At 36.4% G+C, this 25,939-nt stretch overlaps 1 protein-coding gene across 2 annotated transcripts; it reads right to left on the bottom strand.

Annotated features, from left to right (window-relative positions):
- Nucleotides 1-695: 695 nt before the first annotated feature.
- Nucleotides 696-24,685, bottom strand: NUP37 (nucleoporin 37). 2 transcript variants are annotated; one of them, XM_027680475.1, is made up of 10 exons: nt 24,598-24,685; nt 22,812-23,031; nt 19,563-19,687; nt 18,486-18,558; nt 13,812-13,906; nt 5,625-5,715; nt 3,298-3,479; nt 2,290-2,340; nt 1,839-1,932; nt 696-1,069 (listed from the first exon to the last, which is right to left on the bottom strand). In XM_027680475.1, exons 2-10 carry the CDS (start codon nt 22,965-22,967, stop codon nt 956-958), a joined length of 981 nt encoding a protein of 326 aa, XP_027536276.1. In that variant the 5' UTR covers nt 22,968-23,031; nt 24,598-24,685; the 3' UTR covers nt 696-955. The 2 variants fall into 2 exon arrangements, with proteins under 2 accessions (XP_027536276.1, XP_027536277.1); XM_027680476.1 differs by lacking the exon at nt 24,598-24,685 and adding an exon at nt 23,721-23,739.
- Nucleotides 24,686-25,939: the final 1,254 nt, after the last annotated feature.

Here is a 25,939-nt window from a genome sequence, read left to right as displayed (position 1 = left end):
TAAGGAATGATGAGAAATAAAATAAGTCTTACATTTTAAAAGGTGACTGTAGTCTCACTTACTGGTGTCCTACTTCTGAATTAATTTTATGTGTCCTGCATAAATAGGAACAAACAACAGAATAATTTAAAATCTAACTACTGCTAAGAAGGATGGCTATGATGCTATAAGGAGCTGTTACACTAGCTGAACATCTTGATATGTCTTCACTTGCAAAAGCGTGCAAAAAAGATATTGAAGACAGGAGTTATGTCTGTCCTTTTCTTCCTTTACTTCGTTTCTGGGTCTTGTATGGGAAAGGCAGGAAAAATATGCTTCTAGAAAGCAGAATATCTTTGGTTTTTCCTGTAAAGGCTGGAAGTAAAAGGCTGTAAACAGAAAAAAGCCCACCATGCTGTTTGACATGCTTGAAGTCATCTTAAGAGAAATAATACTGCTTCAAATTATCATTCTGATTTTACCATTAGCTTCTTCACTGTACATGGTAATTCAAAAACGTTCAGGAATAACATTTTATGACAGTATGTTACTGCAATTTTTTTTTCTTATAATATAGTGATGGTTGGGAAAGTTAATACAGAGACAGGTGTTCTTTCTGTAGGTACTCCGGACAATTTCAGAGTACTTGAGGTGTGTTAGTGAGATTGTCAGAGTGGAGTTGCTGGATATAAAAGCTCTTAAAAAACACTTAAAAATTAATTTTACACCAAATACTATATTTAAAAAGTACATTTTATTTTAAGAGAAATAACCAAGTATCAGATGTATGATAACCAATTTTACAAAAGCTCTTACACTTGCAAGCTAAAAATCAAACACAAATGATTCATATCTTACTTGTTCCTTTCTTATGTTCTCCAAGTGAATAAATACCATTACAAAGAGTAAATGTTTTCATTTTACTAGAAAACAGGCATTATGCTGTAAAGTTTCATTTTAAAGGCAAATGCTTATTTTACATTTCAGTTACCCAGAAGAAAATTTTATGATCTCCTCCAACTGCACATAATGGAAGAGTTCTGTGCCATGTCAAACCAGACCCTACAGCTGCGGTTCCAGTAAGAATGGGCTTCAAAAAAAGACAGAGAGAGAAATATCAATACAACTTCCCTTATAAATGATTTTTATACCACATATACCAAATTGCATAGACAAATAAACACTATAGATTAAGTACTCCTTAACAAATACAGTTAAAATACAACAGAAATTCAACTGGAAAATCTGATTCTCTGCTTAGTTTCCATAGCTAATTACCACATTTAAGTACAGCAAAATAGTCCATAATAACAAATTGTTTCAACTATTTACATTATTATAAATATTATTATTATTTTAAAGAAATACTTTCAAACTTAAAAGCCTTTTTAAATGAAATTATTTCTGTTATTTCAATGTACTCATAAATAGTATGTTTGGAGGTAATACTCTTACTGTAAGTAGTACAAATGTATGCTGACTCCAGCAAACCCAAAATATTTCCTATGCTTTGCATTTTCATTCATGATTTAAAATGCAATTTGTTTAAACCAGTAAAATACAAAACTAGCTGGTTTTAGCCTCCTTAGTATTAGAAATATTGTCAAATTTATTAAATAACAGGTTGAAAGTGTTTTTCTTCCCCTTTGCACTGATTTGGCAAAGAAAACTAAAACATATAGATCAAGCAGCTTTTAAAATAGCAGGTTAAGTGTGCTGCAATTTTTTTTCCTTAGTATGGATGTCACAAAACAAAATAAAATAGGTACAACAAGAATAATTTTTGGATGGTTTGGGCTAGTTTTTAATTGTTGCTTTTTAGTATATATGAGGAGAACAGATGAGACTCAAAAATTTACCTGGGGATGTCCTAAATGATGAACCAGCAGTTGAGTAGTTGTCTTTCCTGGATATCCAGTGGTTGCAAACAGATTTTCATTCACTCGGGACCATCTATGAATAAAATGAATGTACTTTTCAAATACTGCTGTCACACGATCAGTAGTGCACACAAAGTGGAGTTCTCTCCCTTGTGACTGTGTGAGGATGTCAGATATTCTACTAACAGCAGAGGAATAAATTTAGCCAAATGGCTTGTAAATGCCCCATCTGCATGTTGTTGTTAAAAAGAAAGAAATCACGGGAATGTAACGTGTATACTAAATGTGGGTCTATAAACTTTAGTTTATAGACCAAGTCCCCTTAAAAATGACTTAACTGAGACCAGGTTCCTAAACTCACAACTGCTTGTATATACATAGATTTATAGATTTATATAGACAAACCCCACAGAATACAGACAACACATACCTGAACAACCTGGCTCGATCAACATGGACGGGTCGCTTATCCTGTGGATAACTAAAACAGACATTCAGGGTAAAAAATTGCTCTGCAAACAATTACAGCTCATACTGTAAGTACCAAAAGCATGTATCATTTAAACAGTGAAGGGGACACATTGTCTACTCTCTGGGAAGCACCTGAGGGAAAACTAGAGCATTCCTGCAGCTTACATCTCAGTTTGGAGTAGGAAAATTGAAGTAGTTATCCAGTTTATTATGGATCAATAATTATCTATTTATGACTTAGAATGAAACTTTAACACATAAAACTTACAGTGAGAGGTAAACAATGAGATTCTGTCTCAAATGGACAAAAAGACAGACAATGTTATTTTTAACTGATAAATATTGATAGATGAAGATGAAACAAAGAATACCAGGGAATGGTCTGTATTAATATCATAATTACTGATAATTGTTAATTTATTTACTGAATAGTTTATACAATAAACTAGTGCATTGGGACTACAAAGATGATTAAGGCACTGGAGCATCTCTCTTACTAAGAAAGGCTGAGAAAGCTGGGCCTGTTCAGCCTAAAGAAGAGGCGACTGAGAGGGGACCTCATCAATGTCTGTCAGTATCTGAGGGTGTCAAGAGGATGGACCAGGCTCCTCTCAGTGGTGCCAAGCAACAGGACAAGAGGCAATGGGCAGAAACTGATGCACAGGAAGTTCTACCAGAATAAGAGGAAGAAATTCTTTACTGTGTGAGTGACAGATTGCCTGGAGATGTTGTCAAGTCTCCCTTGCTGGAGATTCCGAGACCTGTCTGGATGCAATCCTGTGCCCTGTACTCTAGGATGACCCTGTTTGAGTGGGATGGTTGGACCAGACGACCCACTGTGGTCCCTTCCAACCTGACCCATTCTGTGACTCTGTGACTGACATGCTGTATTAGCCAAGTATCTGCATCTCTTCATGTACTGATTAAGAAGAGAATAAAGAAACCTCTCTCATGGGTATAAAAATACCTGGAGCGAGTGATATCCCAGATCAGCCAATCAGTTCCAGCAACTGCTCCGATTTTAAGAGTATTTTTTAAACACCAGTCTGCTGACATCAGGGGTGTTTGTTCACACTCTAGGGAGAGAATGGCCTGCTGTGTAATTAGATCATAGAATCGGATTGTTCCATTCTTCTCTGCTACCATCAGCTGTTAAAGAGAAATTAATAGAATGTGGTAAACTTAGCATGTAATGAAACTTAATACCTTTTCTACTCTATAGCAAACTTAGAGTACATTCAAGTAAACATTAATAATACTAAAATAGATACAATTTTTCACTTTGTACCAGAAAACATTCTCCTGGACCTTCTTCTACCAATAAATAAAAAGCACTTTAATCTATACTACTGTTACACTGTTATACATAATGATTACATTATTTTATCTCTATGTATCTATAGATATCTGTGTATATAATTTTGGTGGTTAGAAACACCAGTTCTTAACCACCAATGCACCGTGCTTTTAGAATTTTAAAGCAAAATGTTATTATTTTAAAATGGAAAAGTTCCTTTTCTGAGTTAAAAGAACTGACTGACAGACATAGTGCTGTAAAAAAGAAAGGGTTATCAAGCACTGGAACAGGGTGCCAAAGGAAGTGGTGGAGTCACCATCCCTGGAGGTGTTCAAGAAATGATTGGACCTGGCACTTAGTTGACTGGTGTTTGGTCAAAGGTTAGACTCGATGATCTTAGATGTCTTTTCCAACCTAAATGATTCTATGATTCTAAATACAGTATTAATCAGTGTAACTGTACAATCTGGATTCACACTTACTGATTTTATATAACATTTCTTACTTCATTCTGTAACAGTTTGCAACAGATTTTATCTAAACTTTTTCCATTAAAGTAATACATTCAAGCAGTTGTTAATTAAGTACTGTAGAAAGAGCTTCCCAATTAAACCATGGAATCATAGAAGGTTTGGGTTGGAAGGGGCCTTAAAGATCATCCAGTTCCAATCCCCCTGCCATAGATATGGAGACGCTCCACTAGACCAGGTTTCTTAGGGCTCCTTGAACTCTTCATGGAATGAACATCCACAACTCTGAGCAACCTGTTCCAATGCCCAGATGACAAAATGAGATTTTTCTCCATGAGGAGCACTGGTTCTTAGATAGTCATGAACAATAATTAAGAAAGGCAAAGAACTACAAGAAACACTACTCCAATAACATTCAAGTTTGTTTGGAAAAGCAGAACTGTCACCAAAACATGCTTTTCTGCCAAGTAAAGGACATGGTGCAGTAAGCATTTTGACCTGCAATAAGCTTTTCAGCAACTACTAAGTCTGTCAAGTTTTATGAGCTTTTTGAAGGAGCTTTTCTTTAAAAAAATATAAAATCCTGTGCCTATCTCTGATAAGAGTCAATAAAAAGACGTACTAATAATAAGTAAGACCGTGTACTATTGCAATATTTTTTAGCAAATCTAGTAATTTTGTCGTGCTAACAAAGTTGCCAAGTAACAAACAGCAGCTAACACATTCAAGTGTGATTCTGTCTGGATCAACAGTTTTCCAAGCTTTCTTAGTAAGGACAGATACTGATATTGGTGGAAATGTGATGAGAATAGAGCTCCTTCTACCCTATTGCTATGTAAATTCTTTGATATCTTATTTGACTGCTTTTTTCTGTTTTAAGTATATTTTTGTGGTAACCTGAACAACTATTTGTAGATGCTTAACGCAGTTATTGATAGGCACAACAGCAATAATAAATCCAAGACAGCAGGGACTAGACACTTAATAAAGCTGGATATTTGGGTACATATCAGCTGATTCATCCTCCCCAGTACAATAATCAGATAAGTACAAAATCACAGTCTATTGATTTGATTTTTCAAAGCATATTTCATATATGGCAAGCAAGAACAACAACAAAAAAATCCCTTGCTAACTTCAAGCAGATACTTTTCAAAGCTTGGCATGCTCTACAAGAGTCTGCGTTACTGGTGAACTGTGTTACCGTAACTGAGTAAAACCCAAGCTTTTCTCTGGTAACTGTAAGTTAATATGCAATCAGCAGAATAGTTATCAACAACAACAGATGTATGTAATAAAGAAGGAATATATCTGATGGGAGGAGTAAGGGAACGAGGGTAAAATGACAAGAATGGTAATGAGAATTAATTTAGAGTCACTTCACATTAGCAGATCCAACCGATATCCAGTTACAATGTACACTAGCTCCCCAAACTTCAATGATACAGCATCAAAGATTCATAGTTTAGTTAAGTCCCCCTCCTGTTTTTTTAAAGGTGATGAGGGTGAGAAGCTGAAAACCACAACCTTAAAAGCCTCCTCAGGATGCCAGCAAACACTCATTCCAGGAGAACGTAAAACAAAATGGGCCTTCTCATTTCCTTCCAAATCCCAGACCCTAAAAAAAAAAAAAAAAATTTGACTGCAAATACATTAACTTTCAGTGCCTCAATACATTCACAAAGGAAGTGACCAAATAGTGTTCATGCTGTATCATTTCAGGAAGTCAGTAAGAGTGGTCAGTGCTACAGATAATGTATTTTAACAGTGATGAGCCAGGCAGAGCCTCCATTTAAGTACCAAAATAAGTTGACAATTTATTTATCTAAATATGAAATCTGGATGAGATGCTCCCACTTTTTTCATAAGTCACCACTACAGCCTTTGTACTGTACCATAAAGTCAGTGTTGCTCCAGTTGATACAAGCAACCTAGAATGTAGTACCAAGCAACTTAAATCATCCACATTGCCATGTAAAGGATAAGACCATGCATTAAAGTATTTTGGTTGCCTAATATATGAGTTTCCAGCACTTCCTGGTAAGACAAGATTGAGTAATGGAAATATAAGAATCCAGAAATGAAGCTAAGGCAAACAAAAGGATCTATGGTAACATGAGGCAACAAAGGGTCTTGGCAAGCTTTCAACACATAAATCACATGGGCCACTTTATTCTTTTCCTTTAGAAGGGCTTGCAGTAAATATCAAGCAGCCATAAAAATGTTTAAAAATCAGCAATATTTGGACAATATGGATTGACAAGGAAGTGTATGCTGAAACACCAAAATTAGGTGATGACTGAGTTTTCTTTGGATACATTCAATATGACTGTTAATGAGCCATGAAGCTACTTTGTTTATAAAATGCAACAAAACCAAAACTGAGCCTATCTTACCTCACAGCAACTGATTTTTTCCCTACAAAATCAGTAGCTCAATTGTAGGACAAAGACATCACAGTTGTGAATATCAGTCTGAACTACAAGGCTGAATACTATTTATATGCATTTGGACACTGAAACATACACATATATCCTTCCTCTCTGACATGCAAAACCTTAGAAACAGCCAATTTTTAAAGTTGTGTTCTGCCCAGTCTTTTGAGTTAGATGAGTGGCTACATACTATTATTGTTTATTTTAGAGGATTTTTGCTGACTTCCTCCAGACTTTTTCAGTTTATATCTCACCAGGGTGCTTAGAGCCTTATATTTAAGAGATTTCAAAAAACTCTTAAATAATACATCATAAGTCTAGACAAAATATATGGGAATAAAGTAAATATATTTAATGAACAATGTTGTTTTCTTGTGCCAAACCACAACAGATCAAATATTTGTTCTCCCTGTAGAAAACACAGGGTCTCTAATCTTGAAGAATCAGTGTCCTTATTAAAAAAAGTCAAAATAAAAAGCTGACAAGTGTTTAAAAAATGAAATATCTACTTGATTAGGTAATTTAGAAACATACAATACTTTCTTCTACTGCCAAAAATTTTGCCTTGTAGATTTGTCCAAGTCAAATCAACACTTTCCATGTGTATTTACTGTGCAGGGAGAAAATTATGATACAACAGAAGATGGTGAATCATTTTGGCAAAAGGAACAAGCCATGATGTTTCCTTCCCTGAGGTGAGTGATATTATTAGGTGTTGAGACTGAAATTTATGTTTTTACCTCCCTAACTTTGTTATTTATAAAGTTACCAAACTTGTATCTTGTACTTTGTAAAAATGGCAGGACTGCTAGTAACAAAGAGTGGAGGGGAGAGGGGAAGGGATAAAAGCCCCTCTTATATTTTCTCTTTCTTTATTGATACCAAAGATGGTCTAATTTAGTTTTGAAAAAAAGAAAACCCAAACAAACCCCCAAAAAACCAAACCAGGCAATACATATCAAAGTAGATCTTTGTCTGAATGCAGCAAGTCTACACAATTACATGTGTTCAATTTCTTTGTGACTAACCCAAGTAAAAAATGTGCAAAGACCAAAAATTAGCCAAAATGAATTTCAATTACTCAGTTACTCAGTAATCATAACCAAATCAGCTACAGATGCTAAAGAAAACCCCTCTACTTTTGTCTACAGTCCTATCATGTAAATCAATCCAAGACGACTGAGCATTTTGTCTCCCATTCAAAGCTCTTGAAACTTTACTAATATTACCACAATTTTATACCAAAGTAAACTACTGTCTACTTTTCTCCAAACATCCGTATCTTTCATAAACCTGCAATGTGTCATCCTCTTAATTCTCCTCCTCCCTCCATCAGCCATTGTTGTATAGACTTGTTACTGGGCTTGTGGTGTTTTTTTCTGATGTTTAAAAAAAGCTCCACAAAAATTTAATGGGGAAAAGTTTGAATGATCACAGTTGAAATAATGGCCAAAGTTTGATTAATGGAAAGTCTCAAAAATAATATGTAATCTGCTCAGTAAATTAATTAGTTTTTAAGTAACTAAGAACTGAGAAATTACATACTGCAATACTCTCAAAATTTAAACAAACACAAAATACAGACACAGTTGCAAATGTTGTTAAAGAAAATTCTTGAGATATTAGAACATTTCTCTTGTCACTCACATCCCATAATTAAACAAAGAAAAGACAACTGCAGTTATCTCAAAGCTTGAAGATATTCAAGCTCCCTTGGATCAACTATATTTTATGTCTATGCATGAATATGGATAATGACATGCTGCATATGTGCATTAATTTCATCATACAATGGACTTTTATTACAGTCGGCAAAGTATTTATTAGAACTCTGAAAACCTGTCTTGTGGTAATGGAGATTATCCTTATTTTATATTCTAATTTTCGGAATTATGAATAATTCTAACTAGCAGAATCAAATCCTAACTGGACTTACTGCAATAATAAAAGAACAAAACCATATTGCAATCTTCAGGCATTTCTCAAATCTCCAGAAGATGGAAGTAAAAGTAGGAATTCTTCCAACAGAAGATTTCAAATAATTTTAGTGACTAGGGTGGGGGCTAGAACAAACCTTGACATCCGATAAGATTCCCAACCACAAAGAATGATCAACTATACTTGAACCATTACTCAAAGATTACTCATATTCAAAGTGGTTTTGCTGTTTTGTTGGGTTTTTAATATCTAACTTTAATATGTTTCTTTATATCTCCATCAGAAATATTCCATGTGCAAGGAAAATCCTATCACTTCTGAAAAGCTTAGAGGACTATGGAGAAAGGAAAGATTCCTGTTACTGAAATCACACAAAGGTAAAGTGAAATTGTTCCTCACTGAGCACAAGGAGCGAGGATATCTCACTAAAGGAAAACAGAAGTGGATAGAGTAGTTAACATTGCAGAGAATACAACCAACACTGGCCTTATCTAAGGTCTTCTGCCAAGTCCATATGGAAGTGGTTATCAAAGATCTGGAGGGTACTATGCAGGACACGTAAGAACAGAAGGCTGAAGTGGAACTGTAGAAATTCCTTCTATCTGGTCAGGTGAAATATTCAAGACAATTTCTAGTAATTTATTTTATTTTACTGACAAAGAATTTAAGTTATCTAATGCAAAACCAGAGACCACACAGCATTTTTGAAAAAATGTGAAGCTTCATTTCTATCCTTTCAACCAAAAAAAAAAAACAAAACAAACTCTGCTAACAGTTATCAGCATATTATTTCCAATATAGATGTAAAACTAAATGCTGTAGTATGACTTTTACTGAGAAACTCAACTACAATTCTGCCAATGACTTTCTAAAATATAAATTGACTTCTAAACAAATCTAATGCAATTATTTCTATTTAAAAACAATTTATAGGCTAGACTATGTTCTAGCACTGTGTGACCCTTAACATAAATAATAATGTGCCACACAGGAAATCACTACATCATCCTCATATTTTGAAGACTTCCTAACTAAAAGCTTATTCACCCACACTTAAGACCAGACTGAAATAACATTCCAAATATTTGATTCGGAAAGTGTTTTTTTTCTTAAGCTGACGGGAGAGCAGTTAATATTCGCACTGTGGTTGTGAAGTACAATACAAGTTGGTTAATACTTGCATTGTGGCTGTAAAGTATAACAGAATTGTGTAAGAACACATTCAGGGGAACAGGGATACATATAAAAAGTGGGCAAATTTAATAACTGGACCCTTAAAAAATATTCAAGACTCTTCTTTATTTTCCTCAATTATAATGCATAACTAGCTTGATAAATTGTAATGAGCATACCTCAGAAAGGACAGGTATTTTAGCATAACATTTCTTATATGAAGAGAGACTGGAGAATCCAATCACATAAACGGATGAAGATAGAACAACATGAAATAAGACAGCTTTTATAAAAACATTGGTAAAAATCCATAATTGACTGCACTAAAATGGGAAGATAAAATATAATTTTTATAGGTAGAAATAAGTGATAATGACAACTTTTCAATACAGCCAAAGGCTGAAATATTTATTGAGTACACAAGGTAAGATTCAAGTGCAACATGTGCTACATGTGCTGGCAATACATTAAAGAACACAAAAATAAACAAAAAAAATAAACAAGAGTTACCATTAGCTTTCCTTCATATTGTCTAGAGAAAAACCTACACAAAATAACCAGGGCATAAGAGTACCATGTAAAAAATATATGCTACACATTAAACCCCCCTAAAACCAGATGGAACACATTTTGAGAGTCTAGTTGATTTAGCTTTCAGTGATATCAACCCTTTCCCCCAAATCTTTGTCCAGGGAGTAAAGCTAACCTTCTGATGGACTGGCATTTGTTACGTGCAACGTAACACTCAACTTCACAGTGACTGATAAATTAATTCACAAAATCATTCTCTATGAAGTGACATGAACCATGGCCTAAGTAACTGAACAGAACTCAGAAAGGAATCAAAGGGCAAGTATATTCACAGATAAAGTGGAAGATAATGCAACTGTACATTCTTTTGCACACAAAAAGAGAGGAAGATGATGTAGTTTAAGGAATAATTAAAATTAAAGAAAAAGAGAGAGTGAGGGACAGAAAGGTATGGATCAGTTCTTTTCAGCTTTTTAAAATGCAAACTTTTATGATGCCAAGAAATGGACAAGCAGATTACTTTAATTACACATAAACACTAGATAGAATTTTGAAACTGAGATATGAAAGTTAGATTATGAAGGAACTAGACTTAAAGGAAAACAAGTTGATTAAATTCAAAAGGCAATTTACTTTTCTGCCATGACCATATTTGGCTTTCAGCAGTAATGTAGAAATATCCTAAATTTGATTTTTAACTGCACATAAGAGATATTTACTTTTATTTGTTACTTCAATTGCACTTAATATGTTATCACATATGATTTATAAATAAAACTGAGTCAAATTTTTGTTTAATATAATGTTAGTTATTTTAGCTATTTTCTCTGCCATTTCTTTAGAATTTTGCAATGAAACATTAGTAATACTTTTCTATTTTTAAAGAAAGATTACAGCAATTCTGAAATGTGTAAACAAGTGAAATGAAGCAAAATTTTAAAACTGCAATATCCTGCCAAAGATACAGTTCAACTCTATGCTTATGAACAGATTCATCCATCTTGAAATATAGCCATGCCTGGGACCAAAAGAAGAAAGTAATATATGATATTTAGGACTCAGGATTTGAATTTTTCAATCAACTTTCCAGATGTAATTTTTAGCTATAGGAACTTAGATTTTTAATATAAATACAGTTGTAAGTAACTGTAACACAGTGAGTTTTAAGAGTGTTCCAAAGGTGTCTTCTTTCAGAAAAGCAATTTTTTTTAAGGCAATATTAGTTTTGACATTTTTGGTGCAGTGAAACATTAGATTATTAAAGTGTACTGCATATTTACATACCAACACCTCTTTACTTGTCTATGAACGCACATAACACTTACTCACAACCACCTGACACAGATGACCACTGCAAATATTTTTATGCAAGAGTATTTTTAGTTCAGCTCTACTTCACAGCTGGAAAAAAGTCTTGTGTTGTGAGATCAAGGCCAACAAAGACAACATGCAAGAAACAACAAGCATTCCTGAGTGACACAGCAGCAGTTGAAAGGTAAGAACACTGAACAGAACCAGACTTACACTGTCTGTCCTCCAGCCAAAATGACTGAGCCCAGCTCTGAGATGCCACTGTTGCAGCAGCTTGTGGCATGTTGTTGCATGTTGAGTACATGCAAACTGAAAATCTCACCTCCTTAGAGGTCTCTGCTAAACTTAGTACTAAACTTTCTACTGAGTGAAAGCCAGAGAAGACCTAAACATGTTTGTATATATTCATTACATACTGAAACATTGTATTAAAACTTTATTAGGACTTAAAAGTGGAACTCAAAACTTCGTGTCCTTGTACTAACTGTTCTAGAACTTTATTCCACCGGTATTAACAGATGATGTATGCTGAGAACAATTTCAGAACAGAAACTCAGGATAGACAGGAGAATTATTCCTCTTCTTACATTACTGCTGAAGCAAATTACACAGTAAGTTAAGAATGATTTTGGTAAGTCCCAAGGAATGCATTTTCCATTAGTTTTGAAAGTGTAACCTTTAAATTCAATAGAAAAAGTCTTCATGCCCCACATGTATGAATGGAAAAAGTAAGAACTCAAGTAGCCAAAAAAAATCCTACTTATTTCCCATGGCTTTTAACCAAAGATTTTATGGTTTATGGCATAAAATGTCCTTCATAGTTACTAAGCTGAAATCTTGTTAGTATGTATTAATTATATCATTTTTATTTCCTTTTAAAATAGTATCAATTAGACTACTGGTTTTAAAACAGTTTTCTTTCGTCCCAGGAACACTGAGCATTTCATAAAATAAATAAAAAAAGGCTACATGGTCAAACAGCTTTTTGCTGAATAAGCCCAATATGAGTTTAGATTTAATAAAGAAATCAAGGAGAGGAAATAAATCAGAACAAGCTACACATAAGTCATACATTTCTACTATTCATTCCTAATGATTCTGTTGGAAATATAGATGGGGCATCTATGGAGAATCTGCCTACTCATCAAAGTAGCATTTCTGAGTTCCTCAGGGGTGTTAAAATCACAGGCCTTTAAGATTTTCTATTTAGGTAGGACAGAGTAGCTCAACTAAAGCTACTAAACTGTGATTTATATCAGTTGATGATCTTCACAAAATCTCATACACTGAGTAATCCTTCTAAGAGCTATTCCATTCTTTCCTAACAGGTAGAAGATGGCTTAAATGAAAAATGACATTTTTTTCCCTGAGTCATTTATATAGGAATTGATATGGTGGTAACTTCAAAGATCAAATATACAATTCATATAATTGGAGAAGAAACTAAAACAGTTCCTCAGTTGAGAAATTTTGAATTATCACAGTTATTACAGAGAAAACATGATACTTTCTCAACTCTTGCTGCTCTGCTGCAGTGACCTGCAAAGCCTGCATAGCTGCCCTTCTGCCACTCCAACTGCTTTGGAGGGATAAGAATAGCAGCTTTTAGCAGATTCAAGCACTCTATTAGAAGAGGAAGATGGGTGACCTTTTGATAAGGAAAAACTCCTTTACTACAAAACTTTAACCAGCCTTTTCCAAAGCATTAAACCATGTTTCCCTTCTACTTCCAGAAATATATATCTAAATACATGGGTTTGAAGCAGCTATAATCATGGTATTTTGAGCTGCCAGTACCAGTGTGTAAGTATTGTAATGTTTTTAGGCTATGTCATCCTTACCTCCTGGTCAGGCTAATAAATTTGGGTAAGCAGACAAGTTCGCATATGTTGATTTTAAACTTGACTCATCTGATGACAGAATGGATAGAGAGGGTCTATATAATTCAGAGCTGAGCTATGCATGGCTTTTATTACTGTCCAGTAGGGGAAAAAATAGTGTATGCAATTCCAAGACAGAATAGTTTTTTTCACATTGAGTCTAGTTGGTTCAAAATATTGTTTTGAAAAAAACCCAACCCACAAGTCACAACAAAAAGCCAGTCAACAAGTCACAACAAAAAGCAACCTAAGTTAACAAGAATAGTCCATTTCTTGTCTTGTTAGTGGACTGGTCTTGTCAGTGGACTGGTCTTGTCAGTGGGCCACGAAGGCCAACTAAAAATAAAAAAATAAATGCTTATTTGTTTAAGTGAACGTGTAAAGTATTCACACATAGAAAAAGTCAAACACTACTATTTCAACAGTGTTTTGAACAGAATGCATACCTGCAGGTGTGATCATCACTTACGCTTGCAACCTCTTGACCTTCATTGGGAGCAAACACCAGATCATTAATGTAATCTGAGTGGCCATCAAACGTCTGTCAACCAGAAAAAAATAAATACTTTTACCTTAGAGAAAAAAATAAATACTTTTACCTTAGAGCTGCCCGCTCCATCAGCCCACAATGTATTTAATAGAACTGCTAACAGAAAGATGTGTAAGTGTTAAGATAAAACTATCATTATACACAGAAGGTAAAACAAATGTTTATCGGTAACTGGGTTTCTTTAAAATATCTAATTCATGTGTAGATTCACACTGTAGGTGAAAATACCCCCTCACTATTTCTTGTAGTTACCACAGAGGTCAGTTTGATGCTCTTGCTTGACAGAGATCAGTGAATCATACTAGAGCTTTTTATCCTTCTTTTGACCACTGAATTTTGAAGGTAGAAGATAACAAATCTCAGAAACAAAGAGAAGAATGAGCAGGAAGTGAATGTGTGCATGATCTACCTATATTAAAGAACTCTGATTACTGGTAAGTAACTCTAATCTCTGAATAGTAATTTTTCCTACGGGTTCCTGCAAGCAGCAATACAGTTTATCCTGAAGGAGCAATAAACCAGCCACTTATCCAGCACGTCTTTTTCCAAGCAGTCAGCGCACAAATTGCCTAAGAGGATAGGTCTGCTAAAGATGGCAAGCCAAAAGGCTACCTTTAGAAAAAACAGTGAAAAAACTCTCAGTGAAAGAAGAAGAAACAGAGGACAATGCACCATCAAGACTGAGAAAATCAAAAATGAGGAAAAGCAGTAGAAGCAAAATCAAGCAAGTCATACAGTACCTCAGCAATTACCCACAATTTCTTTTAAGCATTTGAGAAGAGCAAACACAGTGCATTGTGCTCTCTGCTTTATAAGCTGTTGTGCTTAAGAGAAAAGAAAATGGGGTATAGCTCACACTCTTCTTTTACTATGAATTAATAGATCATCCATTCTCAAATAATAGGAGACAAGCACTCATGGTGTGAATGCACATGTGAACTGCCACTCAAAAGCAAACATCTGATGTTCTATCAGAAAGCATGAAGTCATTTCAATGGAAACCTTGTTACTGTGTAATTCTTCTCATCGGATGCTTCTTAATCATGACATTTTTATTTCTAACTACTGCAAATAATTTATCTGTAACAAAACCCAATTTAGTAGCACAGCTTTTCTGAAGAAAAACAAAAATTCCAGTTTTAGTAAAAATTAAGTTATATAATTCTTATGTATTTTGAAGACTCTTCAGTTATCTTGGCCATAATATCAAAACACCTCTTCCCCCCCCTTAATTCTATTAAGTGTTTTGTATTTATCTACAGACATCAGTAATCTTTTGAGGTTTACAGTATCATCAAAAACCTAAGTTAAATAACTTATACACATTTAGCATTAAGCAAGTATGCAAAAGTCATCTCATTTAGGGTCCACTTAAAGTTTAAAGTACTTTCAAATTCATTCACGTAGGGGCTAGGTATGAATAAATCATCTCAGGTCTCATTAGAAAAAAATCAGCTTTCTCTGTCTGTGCGTTTATACATATTTACTCTCATTAAATACATCTATGGTGTTTTTGACACGCAAATGTCCACGTATAGATATATCTGGTATTGTTCCATCCTCTTCTATTCAGTCCCACTGATAAAGTCTCAAGGCATAGCTGCTCGTTTTGCCCAGCAAGGTATCATAAAAAGGAGACAAAAATATCCTATGGATAGTAGCATGAGATGGAGAGATTGCAGAGGAAAACAAGGTCAAATGAAAACAAGTTCTACAATTTCTGAAAGGGACACACACTACCTTGTCTCTAAGTATACCTATTCTGAGGAACAAATGCAGAACTGATAAAAAAAATATTTCTCAAGCACACACAAGAACTAAATCCCCCTCTAAAAATTTTATGAATTCCTCACCAATTCAATACAGAAACATTTTCAGCAGCCAACTTTATTTTTTCCAACAGGTCCTAATTTTATTTAAACCTAATGGATTATACCAGAACGAATATATCATAAGATGATGCTAAACTATTTAGACAGAAATGCCAATTTTTTGAAAATTTTCAGCATTCTGAAAAATGCCTCATTTTACTCCCACAGTTCTGATGAAATATGCTTTTTATTAAACAAAATTTGAAGCAGGAGAAGGAAGCCATAACTCATTTCCAAATGAAAACCTCAAAAGAAGAAAAAAGTTTCATGAAGATCCATCAGTCATATTTTACCTTTTGTTTTTTTGTTCTGGGCTTGATCCAACCCATAAATTTTGGATTAGTTGTGTTGACAAAGTAATGGAAAACTCGGTGTGCTTCAAGTTTCTTCTTGATAATTACATCAAGACAGCCTTTCCATGGGGAAAACAGAGTAAGATTACTCAGTCTATCCCTCCAGAAGCAACACATACAATTTGTTTACTATAAAAGACAAAATGTTCAGAGATTACATTGTGACTGTAATCACATACTTCCTTCAGCATTGTTTGCACGTTCTGTACCTCTCTTGAAAATCCCATGTGTTAAGTGTGCACTATATAATGGATAAAAGTTTTCCATGTGTTCATCCTAAATTCAACCTAAGGTTTACGAAACAGGCTTCCTGAGGTATCAGTAACTGTTACTAAGAAGCCACTGTATCAAACTTTATTGAAAGCCAGCTCAGCGTAGTAGCTCATGGAGAATTTGTGAACAGCTGAGACTCTGCATGTGCTTTAAATCAGTTAGGTGTTATTTTTTTCTTGACAAGAAGTCTAATGATTGTCCAGGGATAAGAAATTAAGACCATTACCCAGAGAAAGGATTTTCTACACTTTCTATGAAAACACCCCAGAAGACATTTCTCAAAGACAACTTTTACCAATATAAACAATAAACACACTAGTCCACATTCTTTCTTTTCATTAATGAGTTCCCTGCTAATAGGTAAAAATATCTGTCACAGTACATTCTTAATAAAGTTCTTAGACTATTAATTCCAGTGATGGAACTTGCATAAACAAAGCTAATAGCTTTACTGTTAAATTCAAGTCATTTGTATTGAATACAGAATCATAACGGTTGGAAAAGACCTCTGAGATCACTGTGTCTAATTATTAACCTAACACTGCCAGCTCCACCACCAAAGCATGTCCCTGAGCACCACATCTACATGTGTTTTGAACACTTCCAGGGACAGTGATTACACTACTTCCCTGGGCAGCCTCACCACCCTTTTAGAGAAGACATTTTTCCTAATATCCAATCTAAACCTCCTCTGGCACAACTTGAAGCCATTTCCTGTTGTTCTATCGCTTGCTACCTGGAGAAGAGACTGATTCCCACCAGCCTACAACCTCCTTTCAGGCCAGTTGTAGAAGGTGATAAGGTCTTCCCTGAGCCTCCTCTTCTCCAGACTAAACACCCTTCACTCTCTCAGCTGCTCCTCATAGGACTTGTGCTCCAGACTCTTCACCAGCCTTGTTGCCCTTCTCTGGACACGTTCCAACACCTTCAATGTCTTTCTTGTCATGAGGGGCCCAAAACTGAACACAGGATTTCAGGCGCTGAGTACAGAGGGACAATCATTTCCCTAGTCCTGCTGGCCACACTCTTTCTGATACAAGCCTTGTTAATCCAAAATAAATAAAAAAATCAGAATTTAGATGCTGAATTTAGCTAAATGAAGTCTGTAGTACCAGGCTCATCCCACTGTTTCATTATTTCCACTTATTATCCACCATTCAGTTACAATGTTAAAGTAACTTCACATTTGGCTAAAAAGTTAAAAGATTTAATTCACACCTTAACATTAAAGCCTTTTGTCTGAAATATCATAAAACTGGCAGATATTACATAAATAGATAACTTTAATAAGGAATGACAGAACTTTTAGAACTATTTTGTCAGAAATGCTAACCAAGTTGATAATAAATATGTCAATTATCCCACTGCCCTGGTGGCAAAGTCACATAAATTGACCAAAAACAAAAGAAGGAAATTAAAGGTATGTGCATGTATGAAGCAACATAAAAAGCATTTTCATTAAAGACATTTTGGCTTTAGTAACATCCATCTTTACTTCTTATGCCGAGCTTTTATTCATTCTATTATCAGTATGACCAAATAAGTGACATCCACAATTCACTTAGTATTTCAAATGTCATTGTCTTACTAATACAAGTCAACAAACCACAAAAAAGTGTATTATTTTCTCTTTTATACCCAATAAACCACTCTCACCAAAAGAGGCATTATCCTATCCTAAAGCAGTAAAAACCAAGGAACATTCCTCCAAGTTTATTTGTATTAATTAGCTTTGCTTATTCTTAGCTAAGACCTCACAAAAAAAAAATTAAAACTGGATAGCACAAATATCTAATTGATAGTAGTACTTGGACTGGGACATTGTTTCAAAGGAAGAACTTTGAAGAAACCCAAAAGATCATGTAGCTGATAATTACAGTTATTCCTACTTTAAAAACAGAAAGGTATATACAATACAATAATTATCCCTAAAGATGATGGATATAGGATCTGTCACAGTTCTGTGCCCTATCTCATACAGTACATTAAGCAAAATGAGCTAGAATGACAGTTAAAGATTAGACTTCACTAAGGACTAAATTACCTTTTAAAAATCAGCTTAGCTGCCCTTACCTTAAATTCATTCTTCTCTTGAAGGTCTGAAGTAAACAGCCTTAACTTCCTATCAGAAGCTGCAGTACAAAACCTATACTCAACAGACAAAAAAAAGCCTTTCAGTAATCAACATTGCAATGGTTCACTTTTTAGCAGTTTTCCTTCAGTGTAAACCTGCAAAGCGACACGCAAAGGAAAAATCAGATTTTGAAAAATACCAAAAGCATCTATCTTAACTTTTCTGCTTTGGCAACAAGTAGAGTTATAATTGGAACTTATCAATAGTGTGTATCAAGCGCCAAGAATACTTTTCCATAGACAGAAATGCAAAACATTTCACAAAGCTAAATCTCAATCAATTATCAATTATCCAATACCTGAAATATCCTTCATAACTGCCATTGAAACTTCCCTTGGAAAAAGTTAAGAGGCAGAGCACAGAAAAGAACCCTCATTATCAATGGTCTAAAATACCAAAACATAAAATTCATAAACCACTTTCTAACATATTTTAACCAAAATACTGTACAAAAATGCAGTAAGCAACTATCATAATTCTGAAGAATCATACAAGCTATTGAGAACATTTTAATTCTTAAGTGCACATTTAATAGCTAACTATCTTTCTAGATTTACACCTGAGTGTCTCTCACAAATAGTATTTGACCTGCTCTAAAACACAGCAGACTATGCAGACCACTACAAATAAATAGCTTTAAATAGCTTTATAGAGGAAGCCATTACAATGATCTCGTACTTAGAAAAGTTCTTAAATCCTTTTTCACAGATGTACAAAGAATGAACTAACTACATCTGAGGTCCATGAAAATAATGAAAAAAGTGTTATTTACTGCTTGTTCACTGGGGAGAGGGTCAAGGGGCACAAGAAGTAGAACAAAAAAACAAACAAATGAACAAAACCAAACAAATCAACAACAAAAAAATAAGATAATGTTCTCCTGAAGTGTTCAGAGACTTCATCAGTGATTTCTCAAGAGTTAGATTTCACTCATAAACTTTGAACAGTCCAATATTAAGGAACTAGGGAAAACAGGTAGGAGACAAGGATTCATTGCATTCATTTAGTGTAAGTACCTTATCTGGGGAGGTATAGCATCAAGTCTTGTTTCAGGACTCCATGCTATGGCGTCAACTCTGATTCCATGGTGAAATGTTCTTAGCGTCTTATATTGCATGCCTTCCACTTCTGCATCCTCCTCCTACAGAAATATTGCAGTTAGCTGATTCAGAATAATGTCTTGGTGACTTCTAATAAATCAGATTGATATGAAATGGAAAGGCTTTCAAAATTACACGTATCTGGGATCTTTTTAGATCGTAACACTGTCAAATTGAAAACCTGGAACAGAAGGAAAGTATTAACTTGAAATATTTAAGTATTTAAAAATACATTAAATGACTGCATTAAATGACTACATTAAAGAAGACTGAAGTTCTCCATCAACCTGCACCTCAGGAAGTCCCCCATCATCCCCACATCACCATCAGCCAATCAGAGCTCAAATCAGTCCAACAGTTTAATTACCTAGGCAGCCTCATCTCCTCGGATGGTAAGATTGACGGGGAGATAGACAACAGGTTAGCGAAGGCATATAGTGCTTTTGGTAAGCTTCATAAAAGAGTCTGGCGAAATAAACACTTGAAGAAAAGTACCAAGATCAGTGTTTACAGAGCCATAGTGCTGTCTACTCTTTTATATGGCTCCGAATCATGGGTCATCTACCGCCACCACTTACGTCTCCTAGAACGCTTCCATCAACGCTGTCTCCGTACAATCCTAAACATCCACTGGTCAGATTATGTGACCAATACATCTGTTCTTGAACAGGCAGCAATCACAAGTATTGAGGCCATGCTACTGAGAACACAGCTACGTTGGGCAGGGCACGTCTCTAGGATGAAGGACCACCGCCTCCCTAAGATCCTGCTTTACGGTGAACTTGCCACTGGCTGCCGCAAGAGAGGAGCCCCGAAGAAAAGATACAAGGACTCCCTGAAGCAACAACTCAGCCTTGGGCATATTGATCACCATAACTGGTCTACTCTGGCCTCCAATCGGGAAGCCTGGAGACAAACCATTTATAACGCTGCTGATGCTTTTGAGAAAGCACGCAGGATCACCCTTGAAGAGAAAAGACAACGCAGAAAGAATCGAGCCTCGCAGAATATACCACCTAAGGAGTCTTTCTGCTGTGTCTTTTGCAACCGGACATGCCTTTCTCGTATTGGTCTTTTTAGCCACCAACGCGCTTGCAAGAAACGTGGGTAGAGCCCTTCCCAAATCTTCGTTCGCGAAGCCTAGTCATGAAATGACTGCAGTCTCAAGCCAAAGGCCAGGGCAGAGTACAAAAATCAGAACTGAGTTGCAAAGATGCTGAGCTCATTCTTTGCCCAGGTAGTATCTTCACAGATACAACTAAAGCCACTTATAACAGCATGGTAAGTAAGTACACACTGCAGTGAGGAGAAATAACGTGAGCAAAAGCAAGCATGTCATTTAAGCTCTCTTTTCTCTGAGCTGCTTTTACACTATGGAAAAATGCTAGCACATTCAGAACAGCAGTCTTCAAACAGCAGGAGCTAGAAAGGTGCCCTCTGTCATCTAACCATAATTACAAACTTGTTTATTCTTCCCACTGGTGAGAACACCGGATGGTGAGAAAAATGAAACGAGCTGAGGTTGTGGACTCTATCAATCAGTTGACCTCTAAAAAACTTTCATAAGTTTTCAAAATATCTAATGGATATTTCTACAAAATTTTCTCTATGTCATAATTCTGCTTTAGGATAAAGAACCTTCTGTATGCCTTCTGCATAATGTAGAGGCTAAGCAGAACCTAGCTGATGATGCATGACAATATCCACAGTTTTCAATGCTTCTCAACAGGGAGCAAGAACAGCATTTTCCTCCCCTACTTTGAAATACTCAGTGACTCCACATATGGAAGAGAAGTTAAGAAAATTATAGAAAAACTACCTTGTACCAGTGGTTGTCAAAATTTTAATTGCTTCCTTTTCAAGGCCTACACTAGAAACAAGGTAGAGAGCAATACAGATGACAGTATGTTTTTATGGACAGCACTAGGTGCCTTTCAGAAAAAACTCCAACAATAAGACCCCGGGGAATAACAATAATAAAAATACCAGTTATGCTATTATTCATAATAGAAAAAGTACAAAAATAATACTGTATAATAGAGAAGTGAGATGAAGAAAAAAAACTTAAACATTTCAAACCATTGTCTCCAATTGATTTTCAAGCATCTAGGCAAAAAACTCCACCTAATTAAAAACATCTTATACAGCATAAGAATATACAGTACTTGGTATTTCACATTTTAAAAACTTTCACAATATGATGACTAAATAATTTCAAGGTAAGAAAGCATATTTTACTGTTTCCAACAGTCTGTGAGAGAGATCCAATAAAAACAATTGGGAAAAAAAAATTAGCTAATTATTTCCACAGTCCTTCCCTAGAAGAAATACCTACAAAATTAGCACAGACATGTTAGTTCTAACCTTGAAAGCAGTTGTAATCTTTTCTGTTTCACAGGCTAGCTGAAAGCTTTAGAAGATAATTTAATCTAAATAGCAAATGTATGTAGAACAAAATATAACTGTGCAAAAACGTGCCAATTACCAATAAAGAACAATGAGCAAAACAGAGATTAAGTCACGTATTTCCTAAGTTGGGCATTTAAGTTGTGAGACATTCACCAACATTTCCAAGAGATACTAACATGGCATTACTCTTCCAGTAGAATAATTCTGATTTCTTTGCAGTCTGCTCAAGAGGGCGTAGTGATAGAATGAGAGGCAACAATTTTAAATGGAAAGAGGGCCAGTTTACATTAGATATAAGGAAGAAATTCTTTACTGTTAGGGTGGTGAGGCACAGGAAAGATTGCCCAGAGAAGTTGTGGATGTCCATCCCTGGAATTCTTCAAGGACAGGTTGGATGGGGCTTTGAGCAACCTGATCCAGTGGAAGGAGGAACTAGATGACCTTTAAGATCCCTTCCAACCCAAACCATTCAGTGATTCTATGATTCTAATCAAAAGGAACTTTATACCATCCCATTTATATCAGCAAGATGGTATTATATCAGTGTGTACTTTATATATATATATATATATATATATATTTCTATTTTTCTGAAGAACAAGTATCCCAGACTTGTTATGTTATAAACAAGTAAAATTGTCCCGTTTACACAGGGAGAGGAGGAAAGAGGAAAGTGGCCAGTCTTCCTATAGTAGAGGTGCTGGCAAAGTAAGTTTCAGGACACAACTAATAAAATCAACAATAACACAGACTAACCTGAAATCTGCAGGTCCCAATAACTACGTAATTATTGCCACCATAAGCAATGAGGGAACACGCATCTCCACTGTCAAAGGGATTGAATTTTACCACATGCACGTAATCTTCACAATCCACAGTGTAAGCAATGTTTCTAGTAGAATCTTGCTTCATTTTCAGTGGACTAAGTCAAGGTATCATGGAAGCAATGTCTTTTCCAAGATGAAAATCTACATTCCTACACAGAAAGTTTTAAAAAGCAAGAATTACTCATTTGCATAAAGAAAAAATGTAAAAGGTATTTGTGGCAGAGCAAATAAAAATTTCCTGTAACATCATATTTAAGAACACAAAAGCTGCACTTAAGCTTATTATTTTTAGATGTAATGTAGTTTCATCAATTAAAATACTCACTAACCTAGCATACATTCAAAACTGTCTCTACAGACTTCAGCAATGACTGCAGATTTTGTGCTACTCTTGGCAACCCAATAGCAATACAAGAAATTAGGTAACTGCACACACCAGAAAAGTCACATACTGTATTTTAAAATTTTCAACAAATGACAAGAAATGACACATTACTACCTTAAAATTCTCTTTACTTGTGTACCTCTTTAAAGATTATCTAACTAAAAGCAGAGTTAACCAAAGCTACAGAACTGCAAATAAAAGTAATCATGCATAATCTTTAAACATGATTTCATGATTTCAGCCTCCCCAACTGCAGAGCACCTAGTACCTCTGTGTACTAGAACTTGTACTTTACTGTATTTAACCAATCTAGTAAAAAATTAGGTTCTTGTGCTAGTGATTTCATAATCACTCCTTTTAGTTCCAGTACAGATTTGATGTTAGTTTAAGTCTTTTTGGGAAATCTGACTTTTAACTACACAGCTCATGGAGAACCAGCTTGAAATCTCAGACCTTCGCTGTGTTAATGATCTGAAGGTCTCAGCATCCAAGATTGAAACATTTTGGTTGGGAGCCAGCCAGGTCTGACACGGGCATCACTCAGACACAGAGAGGCTCTCCATAGTTGTGTGTTTATTTATTAATTCATCCAACAAACCATCATTATAAACACAAGCCATATAACTTGCATAGCTTTGCTCCTAAGGCCAAATGCAAATTCTAACCCTATCTGTAGTTTTCTTCCTTTAAGGCTTCCCACAAACACAAGCCATTATAGAATGATACAGTGTTAAGGGGTTGGAATGGACCTTAAAGACCACCTAGTCCCAAATCCCCTGTCCCGGGCAGGGACACTTCCCACTAGACCAGGTTGCTCAAGGCCTTATCCAATCTGGCTTTGGACACTGTCAGGGTTGGGGTATCCATGGGCAACTTGTTCCAGTGTCTCACCACCATCACAGTGAAGAACTTCTTTCTAATATCTATCTAAATTTCCCTTTTCAGTTTGTACCCATTAATCCTTGTCCTGTCACCACAGTTCCTGACAGAGTCCCTCTCTGGCTTCCCTGTAGGCTCCCTTCAGATACCGGATGGCTGCTGTGAGGTCTCCACGCAACCCTCCTTTCTCTAGCCTGAAGAGACCCAGCTTTCTCAGCCTGAACCATCAGCCATCAGACTACTTTTAAGTGAAAATACCAAAAATATTATTAGCTCCATTTCTTCAGGAAACACGCTTAGGGCAACTGAGCCGCGTGGGTGCCCGCTACCTCTGCCCATCCATCCGCCTCCTTTACCCTCGTACTTCCCCCTTTGTCTCCTCAGGGCGCAGCTGCTGCTCCCCGGGGAGGCTGCCCCGGTTCCCCCGGGCCGGGGGTCCCCCTACCCGCACCTCAGAGGCCCCTCTGTGGACCCGGCCCCCGCACAGCCACCGCCGGTCCGGCTCCGGCTCCGCCTCCGCTCCTCCCGCGCCGGGAGCGCTCCCTGTGCTTCCGGGGCAGCGGCGCCCGCGCCCATTGGGCAGCGCGGCGGATTCGAACGGGGCCCGCGGGGCCCCGGGAGAGTGGACACTTCCCGCAGGAAGCGCCACCGGGAGAGCGGGAGCGCCCAGGCAGGCCCGGGCTGGGGGGTAAAGGCGCTCCGGGAGCTGCGCGGGGGTCGCGACTGTTCCCGGGGCGGGACCGTGGGAAGGGGAAGGGGCTCCCTGGGGCGCCCGCAGCGGGAGCTTTCGGCTGGGGGAGCAGTACTGGTGATGCCAATGCCGGCTCTCAGGGGTTAGGGGTTGCTCCGCAGGGTTTTTGGCTTGTTCGGGCTGTTTGCCCGGGAGTTTGCTCGGAGTGACAGGTATTGTCCCTTGGAAACCTCTCGGAGCAGGGAGAAAGAGAAAAGCCTCCGGAGAGGTTTTAATCTGTCCCACGCTGACTTGCAGCTGCCCAGCTGTTTCAGAACTCTGTGGTCCCCGTGACTTCATGTCAGCGTAAAAACAATAAAATAGGTTGTCCTCTTCAGACGTTTTGGAGAGTGAGAAGGTGTAGTTGCTGTTGCAGTCTTGACTGTTGCCTGATGTCTCCTGCTTTCCCTGCCCCTCGCACATGCTTCATCCCTTTTTCCAGTCGTACCAATCACCAAAAAACAAACCCAGTATGAGCTCTGCCTTAGCTAGGTGAAATAAAGCAAACAATTGGTTTTGTGTTCTGGAAGTAAGCAGCATAGGTATTGCTCCTCTACTATCACTGTGGTATTAAGGAACTTTGTTTCAGAAGAGAACAAATTTAAAGGCAAATCTTTACTACAGTGTCTAGTACCTATGTCTTGACAAATGCAAGAAGGTGAAAAAGACCAAAGCATGAAGTAGTCCAATTATTGTCAGAGGAAATAGGGGAGATAAAGACTTACAGAATTAAAAAAAAAAAAAAGAAATAAAGGAAGACTACATAGATAACAAAAGTATTTACAGTTGTCTTAGTAAGTCTTAGAAATACTAAATCTCTCTTTCCATGTTTAAAACATCCTCATATACCCTGTTCAGAATGTATAGTGAATGCAGAAACTACAGAAGTCACTCTGAGGCTGCTTTTGGAGACAAAAAGACTGTCATATTTGTGATAACATTCTTTTATGTTGGTATAACGTACAAGGAAAGTAAGGGATCTTCATGAAAGTGTGACATACTTTTAACCCCTTATCTTCACAGTTGCTTTGTCACAGTGAGGCAAGTCTGGTTAAGTGGAAAG

Source organism: Neopelma chrysocephalum, unplaced genomic scaffold (genome assembly GCF_003984885.1).
Source record: "Neopelma chrysocephalum unplaced genomic scaffold, ASM398488v2 Primary Assembly neopelma1_59, whole genome shotgun sequence".
Taxonomy (NCBI): domain Eukaryota; kingdom Metazoa; phylum Chordata; class Aves; order Passeriformes; family Pipridae; genus Neopelma; species Neopelma chrysocephalum.
This window is presented reverse-complemented; position numbering and strand designations above follow the sequence as displayed.